The sequence below is a fragment of the Erpetoichthys calabaricus genome, chromosome 10 (assembly GCF_900747795.2).
Source record: "Erpetoichthys calabaricus chromosome 10, fErpCal1.3, whole genome shotgun sequence".
Classification (NCBI taxonomy): domain Eukaryota; kingdom Metazoa; phylum Chordata; class Cladistia; order Polypteriformes; family Polypteridae; genus Erpetoichthys; species Erpetoichthys calabaricus.
The window spans coordinates 147,242,779-147,270,610 of NC_041403.2; the positions used below are offsets into that span (position 1 = coordinate 147,242,779).

At 37.9% G+C, this 27,832-nt stretch overlaps 1 protein-coding gene across 1 annotated transcript in view; it reads right to left on the reverse strand.

Annotated features, from left to right (window-relative positions):
* The window catches only part of LOC114658451 (peptidase inhibitor R3HDML-like), a 38,237-nt gene extending 34,267 nt beyond the window's left edge, over positions 1-3,970 (reverse strand). The window contains exons 1-2 of the mRNA XM_028810522.2: positions 3,892-3,970; positions 2,277-2,586 (exon numbers count right to left, since the gene is read on the reverse strand). Coding sequence (XP_028666355.2) covers positions 2,277-2,555 — 279 coding nt within the window. The 5' untranslated portion in view covers positions 2,556-2,586; positions 3,892-3,970. The remainder of the gene's footprint in view (positions 1-2,276; positions 2,587-3,891) is intronic.
* Positions 3,971-27,832: the final 23,862 nt, after the last annotated feature.

Genomic DNA, 27,832 nt, shown 5'->3' on the forward strand with positions numbered 1-27,832 from the left:
CAACAGAGAACCACCAACCCCGGAATGGATACCAGTCTATTTTTTTGGCTCACTCGTGCACCCTGGGCCTTGATGTTGTTGCGCTATGAAAATTGGAACTTTGGGAGAAAATGCATAAGAACACTGGGAGAGCAGTTGCACTGCAGGAAGCCCAGGAGCTACAAGGCAGCAGTACGGCTCCACTGTACAGCCCATGAGTTCAAACCATCCATCCTTCTACCATGAAACGTGATTTACCCACTTCAGCATCAAGGGGTTGGTGAAGTGCATCCCAACTTGACAGGACATAAGACAGAAACAAATTTCCGAATTTGGTATTAATTCTTTGCACAAACTCATAGTCAAGTAAGAGCACAGAACATAAGATATTTGACTAAAGCGAGGAGACCATTCAGTCCATCAAGCTCAATTGCTTGGTTATTAAGCTAAGTTGTTCCAATATCTCTTCCATATACTTCTAAAACAATGTCAAGGTTTCTGCTTCAACAACATGACTCAGTTGCTTGTTCCAGAATCCCATAACTTTTTATGTAAAGAAGGTGATTTATGGAAGACAAAAACAAATTTCCGAATTTGGTATTAATTCTTTACACAAACTCAAACTCAAGTAAGAGCATAGAACATAAGAAATTTGACTAATGAGAGGAGACCATTCAGTCCATCAAGCTCAATTGTTTGCTTATTAAGCTAAGTTGTCCCAATATCTCTTCCAGATACTTCTAAAACAATGTCAAGGTTTCTGCTTCAACATTATGACTGAGTTGTTTGTTCCAGAATCCAACAACTTTTTATGTAAAGAAGGTGATTTATGGATTCATGTAGAATTACCAATTTACCTAACATGAATGTCTGTGGAGTAGCATATGAGCAATGTGAGAACGTGCAAGCATCACAGGGTCAGGGTTCAAATCCAAACCTCTACAGTTTTAAGACAAAAGCACCTCCCAATATGCCAGATGTCATTTCACCTTTCCACAGATTGACATTAGAACATAAGAACATTAGAAATGTTGTGATGAGAACAAACCATTAGCCCAGCTGACTCACCCATCCTATTATTGTCCAAAAAACAGTTGAGACTTGAAGGGCCCTAAATTCTACCCTCCACCACACTACTAAGTAATTTATTTAATGTTTCTATTGTTATTTGCTAGCAAAATAAAAAAATTCTAACATTTATGTGAAATCTACCCTTAACAAGTCTCCAACCATGTCTCCCTATTCTTATTGCATAATTTATTTTAGAGTAACAACTGGGATCTAGCGTACTAATTTCTTTCAGAATATTAAAAACCTTAATCATGACTCCTCTTGTCTTCATGTATTTAATCTGAAAAGGTTCAACTCAATAGTTCTCAGTCTCGGAATCAACCTAGTAACTTTCTACTTTTGTAATATGGAGACCAAAACTACACACAGTACTCCAGGTTAGGCCTCACTAGTGCATTATAAAGCTTAAACATAACCTCCACACGTTGTGACATTTAACCTAACATCTTATTAGCTTTCTTGATCACTTCTGTCCATTGTCTTGATGCTGATAGTGATGAGTCCCCCATAACTCCTAGATTCTTCTCATTAGGTGTATTTTCATATTTCAGACCTCCCACTGTGCATTCAAACCTAACAATTTTACTTTCGGTGTGTAATACTTTACATTTACTTACATTAAATTTCATCTGTCACAAATCTTCCCAAGAGTGTATGCTGTCCATGTTCCGCTTTGACAAATCGGTTGATTCTACCTAGTCTGGTATCATCTGCAATCTTAACCAGCTTATTGATTATATTCTTCTCCAGAAGAAGCAGCAGCCCCAGCATTGACCCCTGAGTATCTCCACTTCTGAAAAAGTTCACTTCACCATTACCCCTCTGCTTCCTGTGTTTGAGTCATTTGTGTACCCATCTCTACACTACACCCTGAATTCCCACTTTTTTGTGGTACCTTCTGAAAATGACATTAAATAATATCATATGTACTTCTCTTATTACATGCTTTGGTTGCTTCCTGAAAGAATTCCAGCATATTAGTATAACACGACCTTCCTCATCTGAACCCATGTTCTTAAAACTCCTATTCTAGACATGCTCTTCTCAGTCATTTCCTTAATAACTGCTCCCGTTAATTTACCTGTGATGCACATTAAATCACTGGGCCTACGTTTACTTGGATCAGCCTGATTACCCCTTTTCAACATTGTTATAAACTTTAATATGATAAATGAAATAGAAATAAACAGATTTGTGTTTAAACATCATAATTACATCCCACTCACCATGTATTCCATGTTAGCAGCTGGTGGGAACACTTGTGAGCGCACACGGTTGTGATACTCCAAGAGTGCTGCCATGTCGAGTGAAGAGATGAAACGCTTACGTCTGCTCTTCGACACAGAAACACTAGGAAAGTCCATGGAGGCTCCCAAGCTGTCTGTGCTGTTCTGATGGTGTGGCTGGAGAACTGTTCCAGTGGGCAGCAGAAAGGAACTACAGCTCTGTATAGTCCATATCAGCAGGCCAGGGAAGAAAAGGGGACCATGTACAGCTAGCATCATTCTGTCAGAGCGCAAAGAACTGGATAGTGGACTGCAGTAAAAGGAAAGAAACACGGGATGAATGAAAGAAGAAGAGAAAGAAGAGACCTGAGTACCCCACACATTTAATGACTAAAGAAAATGCATTGGGACTTTTAGCTTTATGTTCAGTTTTGAAATATTACTTGAGTATAATGAATATGGTTTCACTATGTCTCATTTTAGGTAAAAATGAACAAAAAAATGCTTTCGGTATTTTTGAAAAAGTAATGTATCATTTTGTATTTAATTTTATAGCACATTTGTAACATCCATCCATCCATCCATCCATCCATCCATCCATCCATCCATCCATCCATTATCCAGCCCGCTATATTCTAACTACAGGGTCACGGGGGTCTGCTGGAGCCAATCCCAGCCAACACAGGGCGCAAGGCAGGAAACAAACCCCGGGCAAGGCACCAGCTCACTGCAGGCATTTGTAACATTGAAATATAAAATATATTTGTAATCTGAAGCATAAAGTTGACACCTAGGTACAAATCTTCCCAGTTTATACTTAAAAATTCTTTTTATTCCAAAAAGCTGTTTTAGCCTACTTCTACTGATGACTTGTGACAGTGTGGCTTCATTTATTCTTATTAAGTGCATTTCCACTTAAATTCTCAACATCCCATGCAACAATTACAAATATAGCATGGATAAGAGAAATAACACATAAATACAAAACCACTTCGGGCTGAAACATAAACAGAGAAAAAGCATGAAATACTGTATATACCACTAATTAAGTTTTGCATGCTTTTAAATTAATGAACATTTATAATGGCAATCTATAAATATTTTGTTTAGGTGACAGTTACTGCATAAAATAAATCTGCAACTTTGGAAGCTGCACAAATAACTTTTGCTTTAGAAAATCAATGTCTTTTCTGCAAACCCTACAAACACCTACCTTTATTTCAATATCTATCTATCTATCTATCTATCTATCTATCTATCTATCTATCTATCTATCTATCTATCTATCTATCTATCTATCTATCTATCTATCTATCTATCTATCTATCTATCTATCTATCTATCACATACTGCCTTTCCTATTGATCCATTTATAAACTGTAATTGTCACTTAAGTCATAACCAGTTATGACCCCCACACCTCTGTTCGTATTAGTGCGGTAACCCCAGCTCTTTTCACATTCTACACATACTCAACAACAGCAATCACATTGATTACAGCATGAAACTCCTTTCTTTGCATCACAAATCCAGAGAGATAATAATTGCATTACCTTTCACAAAACTCACAGACAGAGGAAAGAAATTGCTGGGCAGCATTTTATACAGCACATACCTTGATTGTGATCCACAAGCAGTCAGCCTGGGAAATAGGAGGATGAAAGGAGAAAGCAATAGAAAGGGCACAGTCTGAGAATGAGAGAGAGAGAGAGAGAGGGGACGGAAGGGAGGGAGGGAGTGTAAAAGTTCCAGACTTGAAGTAAAGCTTCAGCAAACAACCTTTTTCAGACACATGTGGCAGAGAAGCATATCCTTGCCAATGTCTATAAGCCCTTTGATGCCATATGACGCAGAGGCGCTCGTGTAAACGCTCCCCTCTTGGGAAGTCCTAAGTCTTTGTGAACCTTAATAGGTGATTTGTTTCATTTACTGGCAGTTCAATCGCTTAATATTTTTCTTACTTTAATGTAAATGTATCAAAAATTACTGTTTCATTTGAATAGTTCTTTTCTAGGTAACATCAAGAACTTTTCCAGCATGTATACAACAGTTGCACTTGGAATTCACAATTTATAAAATATTCAAAACAAATGTTACTAACTGCTTCAGTTCAACATGAATAAAACGAATAAGAGTTCAATCAAAGAAAATAATAATAACAAAGATCTGTAAAAGGAAACAAATCAGTGGAAGAAATTTACAACCACCAGTTTCATGCATTGAATCTGTTTAATCCAATTCAGAGTAATAAAAATAACAACGATAATGCCATGATATAAAATTACAAGTAATTTTGACCAGGGACTGTGTAGGTTGAGAATGCATGACCAACTGAATATCATTACATATCATAGGATAGCCAAACGTAACCAGAAAGAAAATGTTATTTTGAACCTCGCAACAGCGCCCCCAATGGTTTGATTTGTGGTGTACTCATTACATCTGTTATGGTTGCATTTTAGAATAATTTGATTAATGATTTGTGTGCAATTAGGGGAAATCACAGCATCCATTTTGATTTCTTTGTAATTTAAAAGAATACTCCACTCAAAAATGATTTTGTTTATATGTTTTTGCACTGTATAATTCCTCACTGTGATCGTGACTACCAATATAGAAGATTTTTCTTTCTTTCTTTCTTTCTTTCTTTCTTTCTTTCTTTCTTTCTTTCTTTCTTTCTTTCTTTCTCTTTCAAAATGTAATTTTTTCTTCCTTTTTATTGATTCTGTATATATATATATATATATATATATATATATATATATATATATATATATATATATATATATATGTGTGTGTGTGTGTGTGTGTGTATCCATTTTCCCCTGAAGAAAAATAAAGTTTTATCCATCTAGCTACAGTATGTTAATCCCATGTTTTCATGCAGAACAGAGGTAATGCTGGACAACAGCAGACAATTCCTATTTCCATAACAGAACCCTCGTTATTTGTGTCGCATAATCCACATTTCAAAGTCATCCAGCTGTATGCTCACAACATCACAACACACATGTACTTTTTTGTAAAGTATTGTTAAATAAACTACTTCTGGTAAACACTCGTGTGAATGAAAGTAGATTGTGCTGAGATGTGAACAAGCATTTGAATTACAGACCTTTCTCCCATTGCTTTATAGATATTTATAGCTGTAAGCCACAACTGGAGTACCTCAGGATTATTCAGCGGCAGTCTAACTTCACTGATTTGTGTATAACAGATATTGACAAGGTTTTATAATTTTATTTGCATTTTATGATGACACAATTTTGTTTTTCTGTCAGTGCCTCAAGTTTCAGCCAAATGTACCAACTGTTCTCATGGTAGTTTTTCCCAGAATTCCTTGGGAGGAGGCTCGCCTGTAACATTGTAATGAAGTAATTGTTTATTAATTATTTACATGTTTCTCTTTTGTCCTTTTTTGATTTGTTTAGGGATTTTCTTTGTCCAGGTGTACAATTCTGTTTTTAGACTTGTGAAATATTGTATGGTTGAAATTCTATATTTTTTCAAGTTTTTGATGCCATTTTGAATTTTGTGGACAAAGGCTTCAGCATTTACTAGGGGCAGGTTTGGAGGCTGCAGTCAACAGGTTAAACTGTCAACCTCTTTTATACTTCCTCCTCTTAGTTTGTGGATACCTAAACCTTTTTTGTGAATTATTTTGTTTCTAAAACTCAATTTTTAAAAAGGGCTTATATTTTGACTTTGATTGTTTTGACTCTTATTTTGGCTTTGGTTAAGGTATGATGGATCTTTTGGCTCTTTGACTCTTTTTTCAGTTATGACTACATCTTTTCTACTGGTTTCTTTTCAAACAACTTTGGCAGTCATCTTCATCAACAGTATAAAGGTTGCCCCATAAATTACTGGGGTATCTGAGTTTGATATATTATCCTGCGAATTGCTATGCTACAAAGCTTTATTTTGAACTTCCTGGTTAACACATCTCTGTTCCTACATATTTTGAAATTGAATTTTTTAATGTCTTTTGTTTCTGGCGCAAAAGTTGACCACTGCCCATACTTTGACTTATACATCCTCAATCATCTTTATTTTTCATTTACTGTGTGTGGGAAATCATTATAACGTGACTCTCTCTGTGCACAAAGAATAAGCTGTTACTGGGCCTTGGCCCCTGACGAATGACTGAGTTGTGGAAGGTGGGTCTTCAATCCAAACTCTTGGGTATATCTAAATGTCTTCCATTTTTTGATTCTGGAAGTGGTTTATTTAACAGTATTTTCCTAAAAATAAATGTGATTGGGATGCTGTGATCCTATGACTGGATGACTTTAAATGTGGATTAGGCAACACAAGTAAGGCCAAGATTTTCTCATGATGGATGTTTTGATATTGTTTGCTGTAGTCCAGCATTGGTCTTCATTCCATCCTGCATGAAAGCATGGGATTAAAAAATTTTCTTTGCCATCACTATAAACTGCATGGGGTAAATAACATCCATCCATTTTCCAACCCGCTGAATCCGAACACAGGGTCACGGGGGTCTGCCGGAGCCAATCCCAGCCAACACAGGGCACAAGGCAGGAACCAATCCCGGGCAGGGTGCCAACCCACCACAGGACACACACAAATACACCCACACACCAAGCACACACAAGGGCCAATTTAGAATCGCCAATCCACCTAACCTGCATGTCTTTGGACTGTGGGAGGAAACCGGAGCGCATGGGGAGAACATGCAAACTCCACGCAGGGAGGACCCGGAAAGCGAACTCAGGTCCCCCGATCTCCCAACTGCGAGGCAGCAGCGCTACCCACTGCGCCACCATGCCGCTGGGGTAAATAACATAAACACAAAAATATTTTCTGGTGGAGTATCCTTTTAAACAATATTATTATAGCAACTAACAAGTATATTTTTGTACTTTTACACTTGCTTTAACAAATAATGTATAAAAACATGTGAACAATTGGGATGAGAACAGGCCATTCAGAACAACAAGCTTGTCTGTCCTATTTGTCTAATTTTTTAAAAGAAACATTGAGTATTACAGGTTTCAAAGTCCTACTTAGTAGTATTATTCCATTCAGGAAAGTGCAAAGTGGCTGGATTGGTACTTATGCAAGAACACTTACTGCAGGTCTTTTACCCCTGACCGACACCCCAAATAATCTACTGGCAAAGGATTATAGAAAGTAACTGATATTAGCAGCAGACCAGGGGCCTCATGTATAACGCCGTGCATAGAATTCACACTATAACATGGCGTATGGACAAAAGTGGAAATGTGCTTATGCACAAAAAAATCCAGATGCATAAATCTGTGTGAACACCAACTTCCACGTTCTTCCGCTACATAAATCCCGGTCAGCGTGAAAAGTAACGCACGTGCACATGCCTGCTGTCCCACCCCAACTCCTCCCAGAATTACGCCTCTTTGAATATGCAAATCAATATAAATAGCCCTTAATCTCAGCCTTCTGTGAAAAGACAATGGCAAAAGCATGGGGGAAAATAGAAGAATTTCAGCGAATATCAAGTGGAGGCAAGGAAAAATGTACTATTTGTTGGTTTAAACAGCGATATAAACAACAAAAAGAAGTTGATCATGTGACATAGAGTGTCAGAGAAACTCGAAAACCCAAGTTCACAAAGTCGCACAGTGACCAAAATAAAAAAGTTGTCACATATCAAAGTCGCCGTGAAAAGGCGAGTCATAGCCCACGGTCTGAGTGTCATCTGAAAGCTTAATAAAAGCGAAATTTCCACTTTAATCATGTAGTTTATTTTGTTATTAAAGTAGAACATCATAAACTTCATCTTAAAATCATTTAATTTACTAGTTTCTCAAATCCCATCGTAATTAAAGTAGCATGTTAAAGGCTTTGTTTTGTATTTGATCTTCTATGTGCTCTATGTTTACTACCTGCTTCATAAATGGGCTTTCTCTTCCTCCGACAGGACACAGAATCCATTACATTCATAATATTACAGCTCTCTAAAAAAATTAAAATACTGAGATGTATACTTGATATCATTTTCATGGTGATAGGAGTTAAAGCATGTTGTTAAACATGGGAACACAGTTTGTCCCCGCCTCCCGCAAGATGCTTGCTGCGCCATGCATCACCTTCAATGAAATACTTTATTGCAACAGTACTGTCTCTTTCAAACGTACTAACCCCCAATTCCTATCCTTCCTTTTCTTTCTCCAAGTAACCAATCACCACACAATCAGCTCTGTAATAGATGTTAAGCCATCTGTAAGCGTAGAACGTCGATTCTTTAAAACTTTTAAGGAACATTGAAATATCTTCATAGTACATGTTTAATTATTCTATCCATCTGTATTTCCACAGTGTCACGCCAGCACCAGCAAGAATACAGCACAAGGCAGGAACAATCCGTGAACGGAGCACCAGCTCCTTGCTAGCGCTGCAGCACCGTGTCCTCACATGTTTAATTATTAACAATATACATTATTTAAATAAAGTTAAAGTTTTATCTGTATAATATAATAAACATATTTTGCTGCATTTCAACTTAAAAATGATATCGTCATCATCTGTAAATATGCACTTTATAAAGTGGTGCAGGTTGTGCAATATTATAACTGTATCGCAAGTTTACAGTGAGGTGATTGTACTTGTAAGTGCAAACAGTTCTACAAGGAGCACTTGATGGACTGATTGAGTGTGTTTATAGTTCTTGGGATGAAACTCTTTCTGAACCGCGAGGTCAGTACAGGAAAGGCTCTGAAGCGTTTGTCGGATTAGAGCAGTTCAAATAGCAAATGGCTGAGACAGCGTGTGCTTGATTCTGTATACCGATAATTCTCTTTCCGGTCAGCTGCTCTGAATGGTGCAGTGAGAGTAACAATGCTAAAGCAGTTATGGTATTTGGAATAGTTTGGCCATTCCGTGGACCATTATATTGTTACAGGTTAATTACAATCTGATGCCTTAAAACTAATAAATAATATGCAGTTAATTTCAGTGTATTTATAAAGCTGCATCAGGGATGTGGATCTGAAAAAGAAAGGGAAACCACACTGGAACAGTAGCCCTGCTTTGACGCTGGGTGCTGCCAGTTTGCAAAACCGAGTGGAGAACTTGTATACGCCAGGATTTGAGCTACGCCAAGTATACGTTTTATACATTGAGATTTGAGCGTGGAAACTGGCTTACGCAACATTTTGTGCTTATGCACAGTTTATACATGTGCAGGTTTTGTGTGTTTCTTTTAAGAATGAAATTTAAAAAGGCTTTTCTGCAATCTGAAATCAAAAAGTTTAAGTGATAATCATGGTCAGATAAGGACTGCAAAATTCAAGAATTCCAGTTTGCCATAATGCTAATATTTAATTTAATTAGCTTTGAGTCCAAAAACAGAGTGTCAGGTTCAAAATGATCAAACTGCACTTCTTCTCTAGTGAAATCTATAATTGCGGACAAAGGCCTTTAGTATCTTCATTGGAGTTTATCAGCAAGTTTCAAGATGTGAATCGTGAAGAAGGTTCTTATCATCCAGGCCAGGTCCCCTAGCAACCATTTATTCACCATAGGAAATTGTAAAATGACAGTGTGACATACCTAACCTCGCTTTAACCCTGAGCATGACTAAGGCTAGGAATTCTATGTAATTGCAGTGAACCCGAGTGAAACTCAGGGTGACCTTTAATTGATTGTGCAGATCAGACACTGTCATTCTGCCCTCTCATGCAAAAGCAACAGAAACAATATGTTACAAGAAAAGTACGCAAAGAAACATGTCGGTACTGTCCTGATTGTGATACCTGGGCTGTGCGTTGGTGATAAATTTGGCTGATCCAGTGTGTTTGCAGTTGAAACTGGTCCTTATTTATTAGTGAGTGTCCTGTAAAAATGCTGTCTAAGCCTGTAGGCCTGTGAAGTGGGAGAATGCGATTTTTTATTTTAGGTTGTAATTGAGACCTTTTGACATTCCAGATTACAAAGGTCAGTGGTTGGTCAGAGAAATACAGCTTCTGAACTTGTGGACACATTTTATAATCTTAAGTAAAAACAGTGCATTATTTCAGCATTTATCTCTAACACTGATTTCATATTTTATTTCTTGGTACAGTTAAGGAGCTTGTCATTATGCTGGCACTTATAATTGTCGGGAATAGAAGAAGAGATATATAATAATTTGCTCACTTTGCCTCAATCCCCCAGTTTTCCTCCCCAAGTGCCAAGAGACAGGGCACACCCAAAACAATAAGATGACAAAGACGAGATGAGATTAATTTGACGTAAGTGGCTCACTGATTCTGAGCTTTGTTAGAACAAAAACCTGTAGCCACAGTGGGCCCCCAGGACTGTGTCTGAGAACTGCTGGTATACATATACATGTCGTACAGCGGAAAAAAATGCTATAAACCACTACATGTGCTGACAAGCAGCAACTACGTTTTGAGTTGCTTTACCAACAAGATGCTAAGACATTTTGCCAGTAAGTTGCCAATACATTATATGTGTGCTAGCAGTAGTTTTTTGATGTATTGCATATGTGTTGGGAGGAAGCTTCTTCCAGGAATTAATTTTAAAAAGTTGCTTACACATTGAATCTACATTGGCAACATGTCACTAAAAGTTTAAGTTTACATTTTAGGAAATGGTTCCCATTCCTGTATTGCCGGGTGGGTGGGTTTCATAAAAATCAAAGTGTATTTCTAGCAAAGTTAAAATTATTACATAAACACAATAGCTTTTTAATATGTTTTAAAAAATCTTATGTGTTAAAATGTAAAATACATTGACAAGCCCTCATTTTTTACTTTTTGACCTAGCTTTTTTTTATTTCATTATATATGGAGTTTTTTTTGGTTTCAGTCACTTTGTAATAAGGCTAATAAGATTAGCTTGGTAGAAACAAAGCACAGAGTAATAAAATTTATAATAACAGAAAGTACCTGAAAACTCTGTTCACATTCTTATCACAAAGGTCCCAGCCTTTATATTAGAAGAATGAGGTGTGAAGAAATATATAATAAATAATAAATACTGCATATATATTGTCACACACATGCGCATGGGAGGTAGCTAAAGGGCTCAAATGAAGGTTATTTCACGCCAGACCAGGGGATGGCAGGGTGCACTGATCCTTTCTCTTTTTCATTGGCAGACCAACCACGGGAAATTTTGCCTGGATTTGATGACGTCACTTCCAGCTCTGGGCCCAATGACACCACTTCCTGTTCCATGCCCAATGATGTCACTTCAATTCTGACCCCGAAGACATCACTTCTGGTTCCGGCCCCAAGGACATCCCTTCCAGTTCCTGCCCCAGTGACATCACTTCCCCTGCCTGACTTTAAAACCGCCACGTTTGCCTGTCTCTTTGTTCTTTTTTTTGGACTAAAGTCTGTACAAAATTAAACCACAACCTTCATCCATTTCAAGTATATGGGCGGCTGTCTCCAAACCTCTTTTTGTATCCTTTTGAGTTCATTCACAATATATTGTGACCAATGGGGGGCCCGTAGCAGCAAACTTTAAACACAGCCTCACCAAAAAAATCCCAGGTTAAAATACATATTTTTATTCAACAAGGTATCTTTAACAGGCTTCTTCTACTTAAAATTACAGCACAGCAAAGCAAACTCTTTCTTTTCTATCTCCTCGACTACTCCTTGGCCATAGTTGTCCAACTCCTCTCCCAACTCCGACCCATCTAGATGAGATCAAGCATCTTCTTTTATCTGTGACAGAGGAGCATTTAGGGTGATAAGGCATAGCCCACTAAACGCACTTCCAGCTCAAATGGAAGTCTCTGAAATTAGGAATTATGAATCCTGGCAGCTCCCCCTGATGGCCCCCATGGAACCCATTATTATTGCCCTATGAGATTACAGTATGCCCTACCAGTGTCCATGAGGGAATCGTGGACCAGGGGTGCTGCCATCTAGCACATTGAAGGAGAAAATATTCACCTGTTCTCCACTGGTCCTTCTGTTCCCCTGGACTACCAATGTAAATGTTCCTGTTCAATCCTTCGCCAGTCAATGTGTGCTGTCCATTACTATATATATATATATATATATATATATATATATATATATATATATATATATATATATATATATATATATATACTGTATATAAAGAAATGTTGAGATACCAGCTGGGTCATCCTGTTTGGTTTCAGATTTATTGACTTTGGAGTGTGGTTCAGTCCCAGGGTAGGAGCTCCATACTGTGAGTAACTCATCTTCTAAATGAGACACCACCTTCCTGGAGCTCCTTTTCTTTTATAGCTCCTGAACAATAAGGGGCGGGGTCAATTGCCTGAAATTGGGGTCTTCTATGATCTGTGGGTAGTAAAAGAGATTTTGCCCCAAGGTGTACCGGGGTGGTAGTGTAGTTCTTACCTCAGGCTAGCCTGGAAGGTAACCCTTGGATGCACCTTCATTACGATATATAATTATTTAATATTATATACTGATATTTAATACTGATAACCAATGATGCGGGAAACTGGAAACTTTTGATTTGCACAGATTTTCACAAAACTGATACCAAAATTAATTTTGCAGGAGATTTCACAATTGCAAAATGCAGAACTTTCAAAAAGAGTTTGGAGTTTCCAATTAATTTTGCGATTCAAAAGCAAAGAATATTAACCCCTAAAGTCTCATTCACATTTCCACCTTTACATCTGTAACTGAATAATGCATGTAATTTGTCGCACACCCGGCAAAGCAAGTTTAATTATGTCTCTCAAGCAGAATAGGAAAGGTGCTATATAACTAAAATGTATTATTAATATTATTATCATCGCAGATTAGAAATGAGTACATTAGAGGGTCAGCTCAAGTTGGACAGTTGGCGGACAAAGTCAGAGAGGCGAGATTGCGTTGGTTTGGACATGTGCAGAGGAGAGATACTGGGTATATTGGGAGAAGGATGCTAAGGATAGAGCTGCCAGAGAAGAGGAAAAGAGGAAGGCCTAAGTGAAGGTGAGAGAGGACATGCAGGTGATGGGTGTAACAGAGCAATATGCAGAGGACAGAAAGATATGGAAGAAGATGATCCACTGTGGCGACCCCTAATGGGAGCAGCTGAAAGAAGAAGAAGAAGAAGAAGATCACCGCAGAGGAGCACAGTGTGTTTTTTTTAATGTGATTTTCCACATGAAGACACACCAATACGCCCATTATGTTTTCTCCACTAGAAAATCTCACTACAGAGGAAAACTGAACCAATGACTGTGCCATTACCGTCCATTCAGCCTTTCATGTTTCTTGATCTCTGCATTAAAGGTTGAGGATGTGCCATGAAGCTTCAAGTTTCTTTTCTGATTCCAATACATACAAGATTGCGATAACCAAGATTGTCATTTCAATTGGCAAAGATGGAGATTGTAATACCAGAACACACAAAATCTCTCAGAAAGGATCAGAATGGAGGAGAGGGAAAGAATTTTTTTAAATACTGTATGACAGGTGGACACATACTGAATTTAAAAAAATGTAAATGCTTCCAGGACTAAGTGCATTGCTTGGTGTGTCAATGACACAAATTTCACTACAAGCACAAAGACAACTTGTTTCTGTGTACGTCCACTCCCCCGGTCCTTCCGCTATGGTGGCTGGGAAAGAGGCCCGGCTGTCTGTCACAATATGTTGCTTTCCCCATGTAGTTTAGTGATGGCTGACGAAAATTCTTAGTTTCATCTTTTCATGGAGAACAGACATAACAAAGTTTCTGATAGACCTACTTCTGTCCCTCATTTATTGGTCAACAGTCCTGTCTTTAATTCAAAAGTGTGATCCTGTATGAAGGGGCTTCCTGTTTGTGGACAACTTAATTTTCCCAGGGCTATTTATTTAATCATGTTTTAGCAAACAAATATATGTGTTTTACATATTGTAAGCATACAGATGGATAATTTGATGTGTGGATTATGTAACATGAGTAACAAGAAAGTTTTCATGGAGGGTTTTAATACTATTTGCTGTTGCTCAGCACTGGTCACCATTGGCCCTTGTTATATCAGAAACTTTGGTATGTCCGTTCTTCACGAAAAGATGAGACTGAAAAAGTTCTCAACCATCGTTACAAATTACATGGGGTAAGTAATATATAGAAAAATATTATTTTTGGGAGAGTATTCCTTTAAATATGCTTAAATATGCTAGATAGTTTCTCTTTCATTGATGTTTTTGTTTGTAAGCTGTCATTACATGACCATTTAAGTTTTCCATTCTGGAATAAAAAGTGTTCATTGTGACCTTAAGATGCTCTGTATATTTTGCTTTCCTTTTACTCATCCTTTCCCTTCTACGTCAGATTTAATAGAGATAAATGTCTGATGTGCTAATAACAGTCTTATGGGTAGGTTTTGATAAAATTGATGGAGGAATGAGTTGTCTTGTTTGAATTTATGTTCTAAGTTAGGGTGTAGGTGCCCCCAATTACAATAATACAGAAGGTAGGGGGTGTTAAAAAAAGTTTGAAATGAATTAATAGTAGTCCTTAGCAAGCATAAAACATAACCCAGTCAGAAGTTTTCCAGGCTTCCCGAATTCTAGGAACTGTTTAAGGATTGTTCATTTGCCAGTTTAATATTCTCAGCTGCTAGACTGTGGCGTGGGCCAAAGTACACGACCTTCTCTGATATAGTGCTTCCCAGCGCCAGATGAAACAGAAATATATTCACAAAGGTCTACCAACCATAGAAAAGGGCTTTTTTCTTCTTTTTAAATCTGATCCAGCATGCTATAGACCTTTAATTTTTAACCCATGATAGTATTTTGAATTAAACTATAAAGCCAAAGACTAGAGCCAACAGATTTTTAACCATAACTTTCATAATGACAATTAAATAAGCCATTCAACATTTGCAATGTGTGAGGAAGGCGTATGGTGACAGAGCTAAGGAGTAGGCCTGTTAGACAGCCATAATGTCACGAGTGAAGAAGGGCAACAGCAGCTTCCTTGAACACAGGCTTTGTGTCAGTTTTCAGTAATTTGTCTGTCCGTCACTGAGCAGACCACAGTGATGTCTTAATTGAAAGACCACGGAAGATCATTTTAATGTGAGAATGAAAATGAAGAATCATTTTGAAGAATTGCAGCCTGAATTCCATGACTGATACAGACTACTTCATAGCAGTCCATATACTTATGTGAGCTAGAGCTGCTGCTCATTCGGGATACTCCAGGACCCTTCTCGATTTTTCATTGTCTGTCCAGTACTTCAAAGAGACAGAGGGAGTACAAAATAATCTTTTGGTCTTCTATAAGAATTCAGCAGAGTCCAGTGGAGCGATTTGTGAGCAAATTTCAGCAAATCTTCAACATTACTAAAAATAATTGTGGACTTCAGAAAATCACGTCCTGCCCACATCCCACTCAGCATCAATGGTTTAGATGTGGAGACTGTTAGGAATACCAAATTCCTCGGTGTGCACATAACTGAGGAACTTACGTGGACACATAACACCTCATCACTAATCAAGAAAGCCCAGCAGAGACTACACTTCCTGAGGCGGCTGAAGCGAGCAAGTCTTCCCCCTTCCATCCTCACCATGTTCTACAGAAGGACCATTGAGAGTGTTCTGACCAGCTGCATCACTGTCTGGTATGGCAACTGCAACATATCCGACCGCAAGAGCCTGCAAAGGATAGTGAAGACAGCAGAGAACATTATTGGGGTGCCTCTCCCTTCACTACAGGACATATTTTACAAATGCAGTGTCCGCAAGGCCTGCAGCATTGTGCAGGACCCCTTACACCACTCACATGGACTTTTCACACTTCTGCCATCCAAGAGAAGATACTGCAGCATCAAAGCCAGATCTGCCAGGCTGCAGGAGAGTTTTTACCCCCAAGCTGTTAGACTCCTTAACACCAGGCTGCCCCCTGGGACCTTCCACACGGCCTCAACCACCGCTAAAAACAGAACTTTTATACATGTGAGCCACTTTCCTGCAAAGATGAGTGTGCATGTAGAGAAGAACTGAAAATCTACTGACCTTTAAGTATTTTGACACTCTTGTTATCCTTCTGCTGTGAAACATTCTGACCTGTCATTGTTTACACGTCTTAAACAACTATTAGCATACACTGATAATTTCGTTATTATCTATATCTATTATTATTATTTATTATATTACATATCTTACACATCAATATTGCTGCTACTTCTTTGTCCTATCTTTGCACAATGTCTTGTCTTGTTTGTGTTTTAACTTTTAATTTTTAAATTTTTAAATTTTAAATTTTAATTCTATTTTTAATTTATTTATTGCACGTCATGTTGTTACACTGTGGACCCTGAGCTTCAAAATTTTGTCTATCTGTATATTTGTATATGGTTGAGATGACAATAAAGTTCACTTTGACTTTGACATTGCTCGTAAAATCAGCCCATATGGGAAACAACTCTGCTCATCAGAAGTTAAAGAAGATCAATCTGAAAATTGTGAAAGTCACTTCAAAATAAATATCATCTTATACATGGTCAAAACAGCTAACCAAGTCCTGAGTGCAATACGAATTGATGTGGTTCTGTTCTGAAGGTCTACATTGAGTTTTCATGCTATGTGAAGAAAGAGAACTTTGTGAGGTTACCTGAGCTCAATAGAGGGAAATATCTAGACAAGTGCCATCTAGCTGGCGTTCTTTGCTACTGTCAGTTTAAAAAATCTCAGAACTGGAGATCACTGGACACCAGATGTTCTAAAATCTTCTGGAAATGTATGGCTGAGAAGCTAATGGTGATCCTGCAGAAGGCAGCAAGACTGCTGCATTGATCGGGTAGTGTTTTTGTTGTTCATGCAAGAGTTAGATTCTTCTGTTCCAAACTTGGAGAAAGAAGACACTTCTCTCTTTGATACATACTCTGTAATGAGCCTGCTGCGAAACCAGCTTATTTCTTGCCAACCTGAGAAGTTTTACATAGCCAAAAACAAGAACATTCTGGGAAATCTCGGTGCAGGGGAACAGGAAATTTTCAAAATCTTGGTTTACACTTTTTGTAACAGAGCAGGTAAAATCTAATATATGCACTGAAAGGAACTGAAACATAATATGGAAATCATATATCCATTTTCTAAACCCACTAATCCAAGTTTAAGGTCACAGGGGGCAGAGAAAGGCCAGGCCACATCAGGAGCATGGCTGGAACTAACCGTGCCAGGCCATACCAGGGATCAAACCCTCAAACAGGACCAACTTTGAGTTATCATCTAACCAAACTTTCATATCTTTGGGATGTGGGAGGAAAACCAAAGTGTCAGGAGGAGAAACCAACAGAGAACTGGAAAACTCAGGGCAAAGACTCAGTGCTCCATTACAGTAATGATGGAATATCCTCTAATTATAGGCCACGTTAGTGGTAGATACCATATGACTTGGTTTTGAATCAACGCTTCTCTTGGATTGAACATGTCCTAATTCTCTGAATGGTATCAGATTGTAGTCTAATTAAATTTCCCAATAGCAGAGTGATGACATGCGTTACAGTTATATTCTTGCAATCACATCACAATTACTGGCTGAACTAAAATGTCATTTCTTGTGTTACTAACATTTACAATTATATATTTTTCTAATCAATCTTTTCAGACTTCAATGACCAAAAAAAAAACTCTTGAAAAAGGATCCTAGGCAAACATCAACAGTGAAGCAATCAACAGCAAACCACACATCGCTAAATAAGTAACATTTAAATGTCATAAATGTCTAGAATATTCCACTTCATATAACATTCGTGGAGGTGAGTGCAGCCCCCCGATTTGCGTCCCCTGCCGAATTTGCACTTATTTCACGCAGGCCCAGAGTACACTGAAGTTTACAGTGCTGTCCCAAATGTATGTTATTTATTTATATATTACATAACAGTTCACTTTACCTTAGGATTTCATTTGGGCTGACTTTGTCAAAGGAGCATTAATGTTAATTATTAAACGTACAATGAATTAGAAACTCAAGGTTCTATACATTAACACTAATTTGTCTACTAAAAAATATAAATACTTTAAAAAAGAATAACTTTCAGTTTTACAACACATTAAAAGAGTAGGATTAACTGCGAGAATGTAATTCTTATTTACAGTAAGAGACATGGATCAAAATAAACCATGATGTGTCTGACAACTTTTATACAGTAATTAAATGTGTGTCATACTTTTGTTCCATGTGATGTACAGCCTCTTGATCAAAGAGATCATAAGGAACTCGATTTACACAGGCATAAAACTCATAAAAGTATCATTTGTTGTAAATATAGCACCTTTTACAACATGCAATTAATTTTTTCCATAATATTTATTTAATGTTCCCATAAAAATGGCAACTGAATTTTTATCTTGTTATCGCAAGTAAGAGAGTTAATTGCAAAATCCAAAAGCTTTCTTTTTGATCACCACGTGCCTTTTTTTAGTGGATGAACACAAAGATGGGAGCGACACAGAGACCCGAGTGGATCGATTGTGTTATACAACAAGCGTCACTGATTCGTAAGCGATCTCGATGCGGCCTCCACACTAGCACTAGCACATGTTACTGTTTATGATACGTGTTTGCAAGAGCTTGAGTGGTTAAGTCTGTTTCAGTTTACATTTTTAGGATTCATTTTTTAATTAAAAATTCTAAAGGTGTCTACTTATTGGTTCATATATATGAAATGGCCCAGGGCTAATCTGAGTCATGTTATTTACTTGTGCACTTTAACCACTGTCAGCTAAAAGGACCAAAAGGAGGTAATTCCATGCCAAGCCATGGGGTGGCGGGGTGGAGTAAACCTCTCTGTTTAATTCCTGCAGACCAAACACAGGAAATTCTGCTTGGATCCAATGATGTCAGATCCAATTCCAGCCTCAATTACATCACTTCCAGCTCCAGCCACAATGACATCACTTCCTGTTCCGGCCCCTCTGACCTGACATAACTTCTGCCAACCTGCCTTAAATAACAGTCAACTTCCGCTTGTGAACTCAGTTCTGTTTTTGACTCAATCTGTACACATCTGTACTACCAATTTTAATTTCTTTACAGCCTTACTCAAGTATGCGGGTGGCTGCCCCAAACATTTTTCCTGTGTCAAGGCATTTCCTTTCACACTACTGAATTAATGTCTACTGTTAAAGGCCGTTTTCCTCATTCCTTATTAAAATATTCAAAGCATGTGTGGGTGTCATCTCTAGAATTTCTAATTTGTACATATTTGCATGGATTTGTAGAATACAAAAGTATAGTAAATAGTAATGGTATTATTTTTCCAATAAGTAGTGAGTAAAGCAATCCATTTACAATATGTGAGGAGTAACAAGTAATTTGTACTGAGTAACTCCCTCAACTCTGTTGGTAACAAGGTTTTGAATTTTTTTTATATTTAGCAAATTATGTCTCGTAAAGGTCTCTAAAGAAATTCAACATTGAAAAAACAAAGGCGCATTGATGGTAATTATTAAATGTGTAATGAATTAGAAAGTCAAGGTTCTATATTTTATCATGCCTAATTGTTTTCGCTTGGTCCCATGGTCTAAGGCTACATCTACATTACTATATTTTTATTAAAAAATGCTGTTTTAAAACAAAAACAATCTCGTTCCATATTAGTGTTTCCCTATCATTTACGAATGTCTGCCTACATTACAATGATAGAGAGTGCATATGACATGCACGTTGGCTTACACTGAGCATTCACACATTTGTAGAGTAATCCTTGAAATGGCAATAGCACTGCTGGCCATGGGCTTTATCACAAAACTGTAGTGACAGGTAAAACATTTGCACATGTATGCAGCATTCAAACTTCACAAAATGCAATGCATACAGGCAAGCAACACAAAATGCTCCATGGAAAACAACTCTTCTTTGTCTGCAAAATCTGTGTTTTTGCCTGTCCACATTGCAGCACCAAGGCTGCATTTTCAGAAGTATACGGCTCTGGAGAGAAATTTCAAAGGTCTCCATTTTCAGGGTTTGAAAATGGCGGGGACAAAAGGTGAAAATAGAGACTAATATTTGTATTTTTAAATGAACAGTGATGTGGATATGGACATTTTCTCTGTTACTTGCTGTGTCACATGCGGACACTTGGGGGGCAGCTTAAGAGCTCTGGTGAGAGTAGTTATCTGCCACACCAGGGGTTGGCAATGTGTGCTAATGCCTTCTGTCTTCCTTCTGCAAAATGAAAGATTGATGGCCATTCCACCACTGACGTCACTTCTTTGTTCAGCCTACTGGACCCTCCCCTTCCTGACTGGATCTCTTATGACTGGAAAGTCGTCCATGTTTGAGTTAGTTCTGCATTGGACTCCCATTGTAAAAGATGTCATTACTAACTTTTTTTTAAAATTTATTTTCATTATATGGGGTCACTGATGTACCCTAAACTTTTTTTGGTGTCTGCTTCTTGTCCTACAGCCGTTTCTCTTCATAACTCTAATCTTTCTAGTTTAAGGATGAATTAATGGCAAATAGTACATAACAATGAAGATATTTAATAAAGTAGCAAATTTTTATGATATTCCTCCAGGATTCCCCTGTATGTTGCTGCATTTGTTTTGCCCTCACAAGTCTTCCAGGGCCTGCTGCAGAGGAGTATCCTCAAAGCCTGATTCTGCCACCATGGTGGAGATGATGTGTTTTTGAATATGTGCAGTGTTAAAACATGGTGTTCAGTATGATGGCTAAAAAAACTCAATTTTTATCTTATAAGACCATAGAAACTTCTTCCAGCTGACTTCAGAGTCTCATATGTATTTGTCATGTGTGTTTTTTGTGATGGTTTCTTTCCCTGTGCAATTCTCCCATAAAGCTGTGACTGGTGAAGCACCCAGGAAACAGTTGTCTCCCCAATTTCATCCACTGTGGCTTGTAATTCCCTCACTCGTCTTCTTTTTGCCCAGTCACTCAGTTTTTCTGGATGGCCTGCTCTATGCAGATTTACTGCTGAGCCATTGCTATGATATGAGTGCACTCCTATAGCAAAGACAGCATAAGGCCACCTAAAGGTTCCTCAAACCAGGCCAGACCTTCTCAGCCTACCTAGAATTGGCCTCACCCCAAACAGTCTGACCTCCCAACTCCACAGGAAGGCTTCAAACTACTTGGGCCCAAAAAGAGAAACCGATTTCCAGAATTCCAAAGATATTATTTAATGTCCCTAAAGCATCTACAACAACAACAACATTTATTTAAATAGCACATTTTCATACAAATGATGTGGCTCAAAGTGCTTTACATAATGAAGAAAGAGAAAAAAAGACAAAAATAAATAAGAAAATAGAATTAGGGAACACTAATTAACATAAAAGTAAGGTCCGATGGCCAGGGAGGACAGAAAAAACAAAAAAAAATTCCAGACAGCTGGAGAAAAAAAATAAAATCTGCAGGAGTTCCAAAGTCACAAGACCACCCAGCTCCCTCTAGGCATTCTACCTAACAGAAATGATCTCAATCAGTCCTCATGGTTTTCAGGGTTCACAAGGAAGAACTTGATGATGACGGTCACGTGGACTTCCAGCCTTCAATCCATCAATGTAGGGGCATCACGGTGCTTTGATCAGGTGGTGGTGGTGCAGAACGCCACCACAGAAAACCAGAAATCTGTCTATCTAAATCTATAAAATGCCCTTCATGGGAAAGTAACCATTAAAAACTTTAGCTAGGAAGGATCAGAACAATCTAGATGAGAACAGGCAATTCAGCCCAACAAAGCTCACCAGTCCTATCCACTTAATTCTTCTAAAAAAACAAGTTTAGTTTTAAAATGAATGTGGATGAAGCCACAATAATCCTTATAAATGAAAATATTCATTTAGAAATAACAAAAAGGGCAGAAGGAAAAAAAGATATTCCTAAAAGGCAATCCAAGGTGTGGAAGCCCCAATACACAATTCCATAGTAGAATCTACAAGAAAGAAGAACATAAATTCAATAAACCAAAAAATCCAGTCCTCACAATTATATGCACTCCCTAGAACTTTAATGGACTGCTGAGGAATCTGCTGTCAGCGTCACAAGAGGATGGTCTTTCAGAAGTGACATCATGGTGGCTCCACCTAATGGGGGCTCGACTCACAAAGTAGAAGGAACATAGTAGAGCAATCCCTTGCACATACTGTAGATATTAAATAAGAAACTATTTGAATGGGATTGTACCTAATTATTGAAAAACAAACAAAAACTAAAGAAATAACACATGAAACATAATAATCAACAAAAAATAAATAAATACAACCCAGGGATTAAACCCTGGCTCTAATATAAAAGCTATACTATATTTCCATTTTTGATGTTTGGCTTTACTGGATATTCAGTGACTTGGATATTTTTTCGTCTCCATCCCCTGAATTGAGGTTTTCCAATCCCCTTTCCAAGACATTGCTTGAAGATTTCCTTCATTGTGTAGATTGGCCCATCATACTGAGTCACCACAAGTTGGACTTTCCACATTCAGGTGAAGTTATACTGCGAGATGGTAGGTAGCACCCCCTGGAAGCACCTCTGGATTCTGACAGGGCACAACTCCATCTCCCATGAAGCCCTGTGGGAGTCCAAGGCACCGCTGCAACCCATGGGGGCTGCTACCTACCATCTCAGGGGAGGTACTGTTCTGACCATGCTTGCTCCCAGAGTCCTTTCAACGAATAGTCGTCCCGGCTTTTGTCTGTTGTCTATGGCAAACTCTAAATTATCACTTGAGCAGCCAGCTGGTTTCACAGGTCTTATGATTTCTTCAATGGACAACACGTGCCTGGGTTTCAGTTGATCGCAAATATAACCACCTGAATGTGGAAAGTCCAACTTGTGGTGACTCAGTATGATGGACCAATCTACACAATGAAGGAAACCTCCAAGCAACGTCATGGAAAGGGGATTGGAAAACCTTAATTCAGGGGATGGAGACGAGAAAATATCCAAGTCACGGAATATCCAGTGAAGCAGTCTATGACAAGGTACCCTATAAAGAGGTGAATACTTAATGGGATCGATCATGTTATGTTTTATATATGTGATTTATTCAGACCGCTGTTTCAGAGATCTGCTTTCACTTTGACCTTAAAGAGTCTTTGTCTGTTGTTCAGAGTCAAAAAAGCTAAAATAAATTCATTGTGATTTATTGATGTATAACAAAAAAATGTGAAAACTTCCAAGGGGGTGAATACACTTCATAGGAACTGTATACCTAATGGTGTATATTTTTCAGTGTGCTTGGATTGACCATTTCACCTCTCCTTAGCTATCTCACTAAAATTCCAAAACTCGCTCCTCTAAAATAGTACATAGAATTTTACAAGAATCCTTCTTACTTTGTCCATGTCCTTTCTCGTATTAGTAATGCATCACAGTCTGATGATTTCTTTTCATGTAGATGTCAGATTCTTGTCATTCCAGCAGAATGTCCAGATCATCATGAAACTAACCTGTATAGATAAAAGAAAGTATCACCAAACATTAAATTGACACTTGGGCTACGTGTCAGAGGCTTTCAGCTGGAAATAGCTCACTCAAACTGGTCTAAATAAACTCCTGGTTGGCAGTGGGAAGAGTAAGGTTTTAGAATGTCATGGTGTATTTGAAGTTGACTGTTCCATTTTTAATCCTTTGACTTTTTATAATGGGAAATTTTGGCAGAGGATCTTAGGATGGTATTTAGAATAATCACTTCTTATGTTTAACAGTAATGGAGTACATCTGTCTTGAACTTGCAGTCAAATGGGATTAAGTGCAATAGTGCCTGACAATGTACAAAGGATCATGATGTACGGTATATTATGCAGTGTACTCAAATATAATTATGGTTATCATCTGTTTAAAAAGGCAGAATTATTAGTCATATAAACGAAAATGGCAACATTTTATTTAAAGAGCTTCTTTTCAGCACTCCCTTTAAAGAGCCTTCCAAGTTGAACTACACAATGAAGTACATAGTGAGTAAACCACAGACAGGGAGACGCAGAACACAGGCTCACCATTGCTCTCTTTCTCCTGTCAGCTAACTAATAAAAGCCAGGAAGTGTGTTGGGAGCGGCAAGGCCATGACCCAGCAAAATAAAATAAAGACATCTGGGGAAAACCATTGTTTTTCTACTTTTATTTCTGGACTCATCCATGCCATTGCAAGGTCTGTACAATAAATATGGAAATATTTTTTTTTCTTTTTTTAAATTTTTATTGAATTTATTATAAGCATATAACATTCCATACAATCAAGTCAAACTTAAAAAAACTAAAATCAAATCAACCCCCACCAATTAGCGAGTTTAGAAATTGGATATACAGTATAATTTCCGTACTATGTTTCAGTTTCAGATTTTACCTGCTCTGTTACAAATAGAGAGGAAGGCCAACAATCAAAGCCAAAGTGTTAAGAGTAGTAAAGAGAAAAAGGAGTCTTTCTCCCTCAATATACAGTCATATGAAAAAGTTTGGGAACCCCTCGCAGCCTGCATAATAATTTACTCTCCTTTCAACAAAAAAGACAGCAGTGGTATGTCTGTCATTTCCTAGGAACATCTGAGTACTGGGGTGTTTTCCGAAGAAAGATTTTTAGTGAAGCAGTATTTAGTTGTATGAAATTAAATCAAATGTAAAAAACTGGCTGCGCAAAAATGTGGGTCCCCTTGTAATTTTGTAATTTGAATGCATGTCACTGCTCAATGCTGATTACTCACAACACCAAATTGGTTGGATTAGCTTGTTAAGCCTTGAACTTCATAGACAGGTGTGTCCAATCATGAGATATAAAGGTATTTAAGGTGGTCAATTACAAGTTGTGCTTCCATTTGACTCTCCTCTGAAGAGTGACAGCATGGGATCCTCAACGCAACTCTCAAAAGATCTGAAAACAAAGATTGTTCAGTCTCATGGTTTAGGGGAAGGCTACAAAAAGCTCTCTCAGAGGTTTAAACTGTCAGTTTCAACTGTAAGGAATGGAATCAGGAAATGGAAGGCCACAGGCACAGTTGCTGTTAAAGAAAATACAGGAGCGGCACAGGCACAGGATTGTGAGAATGGTTACAGACAACCCACAGATCACCTCCAAAGACCTGCAAGAAGATCTTGCTGCAGATGGCGTATCTGTACATCGTTCTACAATTCAGCTCAATTTGCACAAAGAACATCTGTATGGCAGGGTGATGATAAAGAAGCCCTTTCTGCACTCACGCCACAAACAGAGTCGCTTGTTGTATGCAAATGCTCATTTAGACAAGCCAGATTCATTTTGGAACAAAGTGCTTTGGACTGATGAGAGAAAAATGGAGTTATTTGGTGATAGCAAAAAGCGCTTTGCATGATGGAAGAACACCGCATTCCAAGAAAAACACCTGCTACCTACTGTCAAATTTGGTGGAGGTTCCATCATGCTGTGGGGCTGTGTGGCTAGTTCAGGGACTGGGGCCCTTGTTAATGTCGAGGGGGTCGGATTAATTCAACCCAATATCAACAAATTCTTCAGGATAATGTTCAAGCATCAGTCACAAAGTTGAAGTTACACAGGGGTTGGATATTCCAACAAGACAATGACCCAAAACACAGTTCGAAATCTACAAAGGCATTCATGCAAAGGGAGAAGTACAATGTTCTGGAATGGCCGTCACAGTCCCCTGACTTGAATATCATCGAAAATCTATGGGATGATTTGAAGCAGGCTGTCCATGCTCGGCAGCCATCAAATTTAACTGAACTGGAGAGATTTTGTATAGAAGACTGGTCAACAATACCTCCATCCAGAATCCAGACCCTCATCAAAGGCTATAGGAGGCGTCTAGAGGCTGTTAGATTTTCAAAAGGAGGCTCAACGAAGTATTGATGTCATATCTCTGTTGGGGTGCCCAAATTTATGCACCTGTCTAATTTTGTTATGATGCATATTGCATATTTTCTGTTAATCCAATAAACTTAATGTCACTGCTGAAATACTACTGTTTCCAGAAGGCATGTCATATATTAAAAGGAAGTTGCTACTTTGAAAGCTCAGCCAATGAGAAACAAAAATCCAAAGAAGTAAGAGGGGTTCCCAAACATTTTCATATGACTGTAAATGCTTATTCTAAAATGCTATTGATTAGATCCGTCCAGGTTTTAAAAAAAGTTTTGCACAGATCCTCTAAGTGAGAATTAGATTTTTTCCAATTTGAAATAAGATATAACATCAGTTACCCTCTGACTTAAAAGAGGTGAGTTAGGATTGCTGGAAATGGAAATAATAATTAATCAATTTTTGCTCCACTAAGCTTGACTACAAACACATTATCATCAGTTTGCTGATTTTTTTCACTCCACTAGTGGAACTTGTGGAACCTTTGGTCTTCAAAGAAATGGGAATCGAAGGGAGATAAAGCCATAAATAAAATGACAAAGTGGAAGATGATTTTTGAACACTTAGGCACCACATCTCTGTTGAGTATCAATAGAGGCTACCATGGATGGCAAAGATCAGAAGTTGTAGATACTGCATATGTGCTCATCCAGTCCTCAAATAAAAACGAATAAGAAATGTACTCAGAAGTGGTGTAATGAGGGAGTCCAAAAAGAAAGAAGAAAAGAAGAAGAGTCCATGAAAGAATCATCACCAATAATAGTATTTTGCTACATTAAAAAGATTTAAAGAGGTTCATTCAATTCTAAAAATCAAAGATTAGTATTGACTTATTATACGGTGGGTTTGAATAAATGTGTAAGAACAAAAAAAAAATAAAAGTTAGTAATTAGTTTTACTCACTGAAAAGTGATGTCTTCCATTGGTGTCACATTGTAAAAAAGGAGCATGTCCATAAGCTACAATTGTGGTTACATTTTTTCCATCGTGGCCTTTTCTTTTTCTTTTTCTTTTTATTTTGTCGGTGTTTTGTTTACTTCCAAAAACAATTAACAATGGTTCTTGATTTGTATTGTGAAGTTAATGCCGATATTCGGGTGAAGCACAATGTTGGCTTTTTCAAAAATGGAAGGCTGTGCATTTCAGGTTTATTGTCATGTGTGGTGTACACAGTAAAATGAAGTGCACAATTGGTCAAGTATGTGAAGGTGAGCAAATGTCGCTGGGTAGATTTTGTGAAATTAAACATCATAATAGGAAGTTAAAGGCAGCACTACATAAGCCCCTTTTTGGACTTATACATTTCTCCGAAAATGAAAATAAACAGGGGAAATGTGTAAATGCAATTTGGCTAAATACAATCTCCCATGAGTTAGTCTGTCCCCGAAACTTCTAAGTACGCTTATGACCTGCATTTTTATGTTACAGGCACGGTTTGTTCCCTGGCTTATGTTTATTTCTGTTTTATTGTTAATTTTTGTTGTTTTTCAATGTTTGTTTCATGTTCTTTTATGTAATTGTGTGAATATTGTTAAATTAACTCTTTCAGGGCTGATGTCGACTTTTGTCAAAATTCAGGGGTAGAGGACAGTAATTGGCTGTAAACTGCGACAAAACTTGCCCTTAGATTTTAGTTTGACTCTCTTTGCTAGAAGGAAAATTACACAGCTTTGTTCATTCAACCTCAATTCCCTACGCGTGCAAGTGCAGTGAAGAGCAAACAACCTCTAAAATGGCATCGACATCTGGCGAGAGACCAAAGCGAATGTGCAAAGCAAAATATTCCGTGGAT